This window comes from Geospiza fortis, unplaced genomic scaffold (genome assembly GCF_000277835.1).
Source record: "Geospiza fortis unplaced genomic scaffold, GeoFor_1.0 scaffold11, whole genome shotgun sequence".
Taxonomy (NCBI): Eukaryota; Metazoa; Chordata; class Aves; order Passeriformes; family Thraupidae; genus Geospiza; species Geospiza fortis.
Window position 1 is genome coordinate 16,298,057 of NW_005054304.1, and position 9,309 is coordinate 16,307,365.

Here is a 9,309-nt window from a genome sequence, read left to right on the forward strand (position 1 = left end):
CAGGAATGAGCTTGCATGCACCAGCTTGAAATTTTGGTCTAGAGGTTGCTTTTATCACACAGTTGCCAGAGATTACAAATATTTTTAGGGCTGGTTACCTCTATCCAGCCAATGTGCAGGGAGTACCTTGTGTGTCTAATGCATGTGCCCTTAGGTTTCCTCAATAAAATGTTGTGGGTTCTCTCGTTCTGGGAGACTCTTTAAATGTGATTCTGTAGTGAAGGAACCAGGCCAGGCTTCCTCTGCTCTGTATTGGTTGTATCCTGAACAGTTGTGTCCTAAATTGCTGTAATTGACTTCAAGGCCCTGGCATTGATCACTCACAAGGTGTTATTCAGTTTAGTCACGCAGACCTGGCTAAGACTGAACCTTAGCACAGAACAGATGAGTAAAACCAGCCAAGCACTGGATCATCCTTCAGAGGTGATGGCTCCTACACAGGGATTCAGAAACTAGTAAGATTAGCACCTGTTAGCACCTGTGTTTGCTGCTGTCCTCATCATAAAACTTTTCTGTTCCCACCAGCTGTTTCTTAAGCTCTTTTAAATGACATGCAGATTTTTATCGTGCAGACTGAAAATTTACAGCCATTCTATAGAATCATGTTTTCTTTATAGTTAATAAGATTAATTCATCATTTGGAAAATTGAGAGCAGTTGTCAAATCCAATCCAATTTTTTTCCTCTAGCAAAATGTCATTCAGTGGGATTACACCAATAGGAATATATTTCAAAACAGTTTAAGCCCTAGGGAAAAAGAAAAACCTGTAACGCATGGGACATTCAAACACGGAAGTAAGTGCAGCATTAGATTAGTTCTCTCTGTCCATAGCCTACCTTACAGAGAGGGAGTACAAATCTTCCCTTTCATTACTCTTCCTCAAAAGATAGCTCCCATCCTGCCCGTTGGAGAGCAGCAGCGCTTCTGCTGCATGTCGGGTGAGATTGTCATGGTACCATCTGGGGAGACACAAGGGGTTAGAGCATCCTTCACTCTGGTGCTGCTTTTTGGAGCAGGGTTAGAAAAAGCAGTGTTAGTTGCAGTCCTTCCTCTACAATTTTGAGTCACCACCCTTCTCACAGGCACTCACAGTTTACACAGATCTGTGCCTCTTGCAGTGGCCACCTTTTGACACAGTCAAAAAACTGTTTTTCCTTAACACAAAGTTGCGTACAAACAGCTGAGTGTTTTCCTGGATGTAAAAACCCTGCAAATTCTGCTTGCATGAGCGACAAATTACCCAGGTCTGTGCTGATAAGGTGAAAGCAGCTTTGAGGGGTATAGAGAATCCTTTGTCTATTTTCAGAATCTGCACTTCCTGACATATGTATGTTCTTTGGTACACATGCTCTTCTGGGCAAACAGGCAGTGCTTAAACTCCTCATAAATTCTGTATTTCCTTCAATGTGTCTTCACTGCCAAGAACTGCAATTAAACGTGCTTGCCTAAGCTTAGAATTAAAGGGAACAAAATTAACTGACAAAATTTCAGTGAAAATTAAGATATCTTGCCATTGTTGCCTCTTGGCCACCTGTGATCTGAGCAACAAAAGAAAACATCTAAACACTGTTTCAATTTATCTTCAGTGAAAATTAACTTCATTTTTGTATAAAAAGTTTAGAAAGGACTTCACAGGGAGAAAACCCTGCAAAGAAGTCCAGAAAGTGTAGTTTATAGGTTTGTTTCCATTCAGAATGTTCCACAATGGAAACACCCAATTTTTTACAAGAGACAAGGATCTCACTAGAAATGAGCCTGAGACTGAACACAAAAAGCTAGAGCTGTAAAAGGTTGGAGCTGAAATCCTGCAAGGCACGTGATAATAACCATAGCCATGCACACACACGAGCCTCTGGAGCAGAAAGAAGGATAATACACCCAAGGCTCTGCTGGGAGCAAGCTTCCCTTGTCTGTGTGTGGAGTGGTGCCAGGTCACCCTTCCCTTCCTTTTAAATGCCTGCAGCATTGGGAGCAAAGCCTGTCACTGCTTCAGCCAAAGAAACACAGTTCTACTGAAAGCAGAAGTGCCAGGGCAGCACTTTCCACAACTTGTAACGTGGCAGTCTTAGAAATGAAACCAGGTGTAACTGTATCCTCTTTCTTCTTAGCTGTTCATCCCAAATTTCCACAAACTTGGCACCTCACACAAAGCTTTAACTCTGCATTTGGACAGCTGCCTATTCGAAAGGCCAGCTGGCTGATGAATTGCTTTATGAGGCACTCCAGGCTGTTAACCCAGAGGAAGAGAAGATCCATGTGAAACTCAATACAGGCAGGGCATCGCTGCTTTGGCTCTAGAATATGGTCCATCTACACAGTAGAATAAAATAATGAATATTTAAAGAGTCAAAGTGTCATCCTCTGGAACACCTGTTAGCCAAAATCTGCTTTGGGATTAACTGCCCAAGTAAGGAACAGGCAAAGGTCAGGTCATTCCTGGTGTGGGCAGGATGGTACCAGCATGGCCAGACCTGCAGCTGAGAATGCAGCACTGTGTTTTGGGTGGGATTTCCTAACACTGTTCGGCTCACTTCTGCGCAAAAGAAGCAGATGTTGAGAAAATCTGTGAGTGGTCATTGTCAGGAAGGAGGCAGATTTAGTTTGATGTTGCTCATAACTGTGCTGTTACCTTATTTCCAAAAAACACCCCTTTACTAAACTTTTGAAAGAGAAGTCACTTAAGTTTAAAAAATGTTGTGTTTAAATTCACACTCTCTTTACACATAAAAGACCAGTGACTAATGAAATGTTGTTACTATGTAAAAAAAAATACATAAACCAACCAGAAACCAACAATAAACCCCTTAATTGGGAAAATAATGTTGTTTGAAAGCACACTTTTAAAACTTTGCTGACAAGGCTGTAGCAGTTTCTTGCCTAAATATGCTGTCTCAGACAAAAATCCCTCAAATGTTACTATGTTCCTCTTCTTCAGCTCAAAAAATAGAAGTGGATGGGAGACAGTAATGCAGATCTTGGTGTCAAAGAGACTGTTACAGGTAGTTTCGGGTGTTTTCTCTTCCTGACTGTGACAGATGGTTTGATCAGGTTACTTTCATATTCCACTGTGAAAATAGTCACACAAACTTTGTTCCAATTGCATAAACACAGGTAAAAAATTAAAATGCTGAAGAAAATTTAGAATTTGCATGACAGACTACCAGGAAGGTAAACAAACACTCACCTATAGAGTCTGCTCTCACAATCAAGCCTGACAGTGCAAGTAGGAATCACCAGGACTAAAAATAAACCCAAACAGTCCTGTGGTCAGGCACTACTAGGTATACTTCAGGTAAATTTAAGTATTTCTCACAGGGAGAATCCTTCTATTTATCTGTCTCAGAAAAAAACTTCTAAGCAGTTCTTTGAAATTAGCAAGCAAATCAAGATGGGATTTATGGCTCATTTAGGAAAGCTGTAAAAGGCAGTCCACCTTCAGCTGAAGTTTAGGGTGTCTTCTGAGTTACACTGGGGCAGGAAACAGTTGACACAAAACACAATACTGTATCTATCTTCATGCTGTCTTAAAAGGAGAATTAAGGAAATTAAAATGCTTTACAAACACCCATCTCATTGAAGCCCCTAGAAAGTCCTTCATAAGGTGAATTGTCTTAACTCTTCAGTTTTGAACAAGCTGGATAAAGTTGGATAACCGGGATGTTTCTGAAGGTCCCTCCAAAAGTCGTCTTTAAAAAATGCTTTGTATTCACTACAAAACAAGTCCAAAAATCTGTTCTGTACTTTGACACTTTTCACACTGAAAACCATCAGCAGTGTAAAAATTTCCTGAGGTTCTTGGTTGAGATTTCTCTGAGAAACACAAGAAGAAAGATAGATGAAATTCTTTCCTTGCTTCAAACCCACTTCTTCTGGCTGTCCTTGGCCTTGTACACCCTCCTGATATGTATACATACTTCTGGGAGATTTCTCTTTTCTAATTATTTCATTTCTTCTATTTAAAAACAACAACAAAAAAAGTGTGGTCAATATTTTGGGGTTCCCTTTCTACAATTTGACTAGCAATCTCAGGCTTAGAGTTTATAGCTGCTGTCATTTATCCATTCTTGTTACTTTACCTTCATCCTAAATGACATTAAATCTCTTTATCCCATCCATGTAAGCATGCTTGTGTTGTCAGTGTGTGTGGTTGAATGGCCATGCCATCCTTCCTGCTCTTTGGAATGGCCAGTGAAGGCATCTCTTAAGGTGGGCAGGCACAGCCAGTGAGACCACTTTTGCTACCCTTTGAAAAAGAAACCATTTCCAGACATCAGCCTATTGTTTATGCCACATTGCATTGGTGATGGCATAGAGGAAGGACTTCACTGACAGCTTTTACGGGAAGGAGAAGGAAATGAAACACCCAGTGCCCCATAATGCCCAAACTCATCAGAGCACTCAGCCTTGCCCTGAAGACCTGTCCCTCCAGTCCCATGGGGTTTCCCCATGGAATAAGCTGGTGGCTGCTGGAGTACAAGCCCTGACTGTGCTGGCCAGCTGTGCCTCTGCAGCTGTGCCAATCATCACAGCTCCAGAACAGGATCCACTCATGCTAAAATCTCTTCTTAGGAAGATCTCTCTGTAGTTAATGCAGCAACTAGAGCTACCTACACCATGGTAAAGATCAGGAATGTTACAGCAAAGTCTGGGGTGGGAAACTCTTTGTTCAGGTTAGAACATCATCCTCAAAATGTTCATTCATTCTTTAACAACCCAAGTTGCTCCAATGAAAAATGTTAATGAAACTTCATTTCTGTGTCCCCTGCAGATGAGTGCCCTTAGGTATGGCATCTGTCATTTATGATAATGGTATTTTCAAAGCAAGCACGTGGATATTTTGAAAAAAAAAATCTGCCTGTGTAAATAGGGGCTGCTGAATAAACTTGTAGCTGGCGTCAGGTGGATAAACTTTTTAACAATAACAGAATACACAAGGAACACAAACACTCATCCATGAAAGGGTGAATGCTGACTTGCATAATTCTCTTCTGAGCCATTTTAATGTGCAAATTGTGTAACATCCAGTAGAAACACTTGCTTTTCTTCCTCACAAAAATGCAAGATAGTAGCACCAAAAGAGAGCACAGCTGGAAGTTCTGGCTGCTATTTGGTGCAATTGTTTGGAGTGATAACTCTGCAGTATGCCCAGCTACCAGATAAATGCAGTAGGCAGAGGTTGCACTTGGTTTTTGTGTCCTTATCAGATGTTCTCAGGCAGGTGTAGCCTGGATAGAATTAGAAGCTGTGTGCATGTTTGGCTTGCTTTTGTGGAGAAGTCAGGCAATTCAAAGTTCCTTCTGTGAAGCAAGAAGGAGATTCTTGGTGTTCAGCTGGGTGAGCTGTGCTTTCTTCCCAGAAGCTCCCTCCCTGCTGCAGCAGGGGCAACAGTGCTGGTGCCACGTGGTGGGGGGAAAGCACTTTGGCTCTCTGAGCTGCTGGAGCCAAGCAGGAACACAGCAAGTCTAATTCATCTCTTGTCCACCTCTGAAAGGTAACAATGACCCAGGTTATTGGGAAGATGAGCCACATGTGCTCCCAGTAGGACTTCACTCCCATAGTGCTCACAGCAGTTATTTACCCTCAGTTGCTTGACTGGATTTTTTTTGTTGTATTTTTGTGGTCGGTTTTTTGTGGTGGTAGATGTTGGCAAGTTTTATGTTTTGTTGTTCTGGGTTTTTTTAAATTAAATATGTCTTCTACCACGAGGAGTTCAATTTGCTCACACTTTGAAGCTATATTCTAGCCTCAAAGATGTATTCCCACTCTTAGGTTAAAGCAGTAGTCCCCAGCACTGCTTGATGGAGTGCATCCATCAATGGATGCAATGCTCTTCACACGCCTGTGCTCCAAAAATGACTGTAAAACTGACTCACTAGTTCTCTATTTTTGGCACTCTGTATTTCAGCAACTTCCAGCTCTTATCTGTCAACTTTAGTAGTTTGGGATTTTAAATTTTTTTTTCCCAATATCACACCCTAGAAGCATTGCCCATCATCTGAAAATTGCAAAAGGGTTCTCTGTACCCCACATCACTAAAAGTGAAATTTTGGCCATGTTTTTAATTGTGCATGAGTTGACAGAGCTCTAGAGAATCTCCAAAAGGGCAAGAATGCCAAGACAGAAGTTACAGATGTCAGGCAACCAAATTGGTATTTATTAGACATCCTTTCAATGTGTAACACCGAAATCCACAAAACTGTGTAAAGTACTTTGCTGGAATACAAGGAGGCCAAGGGGAAAATAATTTTAAAATAGAAATAAGGGGAAATAACGTCATTGTATCTAGTCTTAAGGTTTGTCTTCTAACTGTAGACTTTCACTAGTTCATCTTCTGCTTTTCACTTCCATTTTTGCTCCCCCTTCTTTCAACTGTCTTCATTCTGATTTTCACCCATTGTTTGGCCCAATTTCTAGTCACTTTAATTTTTATCTTCCTTAAATTAGACAATAGAGATAAAAAAATTGTTACGACAATTTACCCTGTTCCAGTCTAACATGTTCCTCAGTTTCACAATTTTATTATCACCTGATCTAGGCCTGTGGCTTAATTTATCTTCTGTTGCTAAAACTAAGCATGGAATGTATTGTCCAGCCTTAAAAATATCATCTGTCATGGTATTGCAGGACCTGAAAGGGCATAAAAGTTCTGCTGCAAGGGGTGACAAAGATTAAGTTTGGACTGTAGAAGGAAAAAAGGCTACAAAAATTTGTTTTCTCTCGCCCTGTGGCTTTCAGTTTTGATAAACAAAGTGTCACCCAGACTAAGCTGTATTGGGATGGGAGCTGTGCTGCCAGAGCTGCCTGTAATTACTGGGATGACGGGATACTCCACATTCTCCCCTCTTGCGCAAATAACTGCTCAGTGGAATTCCCCGCAGTACGTGCTCAGCCACAGGAGCTCCACACTGCTGTTTTCTGGCTGTGCTTAGTGCTAACAGCAGCAAAGACAACTGGAAAAGGGATTGACTCCAACAATAACCAAAGAAGCCTTCACAGGAGAATCCCATGGTCAGTTTCCTTTTCCTTTTAAGCCAAGGTGCTTATGTCGCTTTTGGCAAACTTCTGTATTCCCTTTTAAACACTTTGGTAGATTTAGGGACAAAGCTAACAGTGAGGCAACAAGTTTTCAAAAACGTTTTCTGCTTTTGATCTTCCTTTTCATTAAGCATTAGGTCCACCTATATACACATCAATACAATGAAGCTGACTGTAATCTGAATTTTCCCTGCATTGCTGACAAGTTTCCATTCTGTTGAGCAGCTGGTCTGGTAAACTACAAGCATATCCTGGTACTCAGCCTTTTCTCTTAAGAGTCAAGTCCTTCCCATTTCACACTTCTTTAAACCTTATCCAACTTCTTTGATTTTTGTACCAGAAAGCAGAAGCTTTAAAATAAACTGCTTCAAATTCCCCCCAAAAAATATGTGAATGTTGAAGCTGCTTCTCATTGGAATGACCATTGTCTCTGTTGGACACACACTCCTCACCAGGACTAGGTCTCAGTTGGGCTGGACACTGCATCAGCTGTCAGGGGAACCCTGCACTGTGAGAGTAGGGGACTAGGTTTAGGTTGGAAAACCCTTGTGATGACTGGAAATTTCATTGTATGGTCTGGAGAGTGATACACCTACTTATCACAGCTGAAAAAGCATTTACATTGAGAGATCTTTCAGATTATGCTACAAGAATGTCTGCTGCATGAGGGCTTCTTTTTGCATCTTTAGGCAAAAAAAAAAAAAAAAGTGGCTTCAGTACTAGCTGAAAAGAAAGGGCCTTGTTTAATAGTTTGAAGGGATTCTTTACCTGGCATTGCTTATTCAACTTTAATGCATTTAACTCAACACACTTCCCTGAAGGAGATGCTGAGTGTTCTGTGGAATGGTGAAAAGTTTAGGTTTTCCATTGAAGTGGAAGTAAAATAAAGAAGGTACAGCTTTAAAAATACATATTTGTAGCCTTCTAATTCGTACTCTTTCCTTCTTATGGATACCACATGAAGTACCACGTCAAGCTGTATTTCTACAAGACTATGAGGATGAACTCCTTGCTGTTTATAGGCACATGTTTCTGGCATATATTAACTCAGACCACATTGTGGAAGTCAGTAAAAGTCTAGTAATTGGGAGTCATGCTTCCCACAACAGCTGCAACTCATTTTTCTTTCCTTCTTCCCTGTAGACTCTGTTTTAGGATGAGCGTAATACAGATGTAAAGAAAAAGTATTAAATGGCTACTTTGGGTGCCACTGCAAAGGGACTTCACTGAATTTCGTACTTGTTAGGTGCTTCAGCTACCAGGCATTTCATTGAAAGGTTCTTTTAAATATGGGAAAGTAGCATCAGTCTGGAGATAGTGAACCAAATCTGAGTGCAACAAAGTAGCTTGGAATTACTAAGTGAATGAACTGCAAAAATAAGCAATGAATTGGTCCAAATCCACTAATACTTGGGAAGCAAAACACCTGTACTTTTTTCATCAGTTCTTTTTGAATGCAGAGCTGACACCAGAGCCTTTTTGCTTTGTCAGAATGACCACTGGCCTTTCTTCTGCTTTGCCTCCCCTTTGCCTTGCTGTCACTGATCCCATCCTGCCTGTGCCCACCCCTGCTGCTCCTCCAGCCCATGTTTCTCCTTGCCCACGGCAGTGCTGCTGGTGACAAAGTGACCCAAGCCTTCCTCCTGCAAAAACCAAAACTAACTGGCAGAAAAAATGGGTGAGCCACATAAGACAGGGAACAAGGTCTGTTGCAACCTTCAGCCTTCCCTTTTGCACCTGGGCTTTTGCTTTTTGGTGAGCATGCTGTCCTCCTCGCAGTGGCTGTGACTTGTTCGCCGCTGTCCCTCCTGATGCTCCGGGCACCTTCGGGAATCCTGCTGCCTCCCGGGGCCCAGCAAGGACAGCAGCTCCGCAGACCAGAGCCCAGGCCCAGCTACAAGGAGGCAGCGGAAGGGACGGCACAGGGAGGGCAGGGGTCTGAGGGCAGGTGTGGGTTTGGTGCTCCCTGGAGACGCAGAGAAGTGGCACGGCACACCCTGGGCTTTATCCCATGCGATGGCTTCGAGGCCACAGAGGTTCTCCGAGGCAAGATGCGCCCCTGCCACCAGCTCCCCAGTGCATTCGAACCGTGTGCCCGCGCTCTCGGTTTTCTGACTATTCTTTATTTCTCCGGGTGCCCTGTGCCAGCCCCTCACCCCCATCCATCACCGGGACGAGGCGCTGGGCACAGCACCGGAGCGCCTGGGCGGCCTCGCTCAGACAGACCCGGTGCCACCTCCCCATCCCTCACTTCTCCAGACACCCAGCAGCCGG

General features: G+C 42.6%; 1 protein-coding gene across 1 annotated transcript in view; it reads right to left on the reverse strand.

Annotated features, from left to right (window-relative positions):
• The window catches only part of DAPP1 (dual adaptor of phosphotyrosine and 3-phosphoinositides 1), a 21,978-nt gene that overhangs the window by 11,439 nt on the left and 1,230 nt on the right, over positions 1-9,309 (reverse strand). Inside the window, exon 2 of the mRNA XM_005418260.2 lies at positions 837-959. Coding sequence (XP_005418317.1) covers positions 837-959 — 123 coding nt within the window. The remainder of the gene's footprint in view (positions 1-836; positions 960-9,309) is intronic.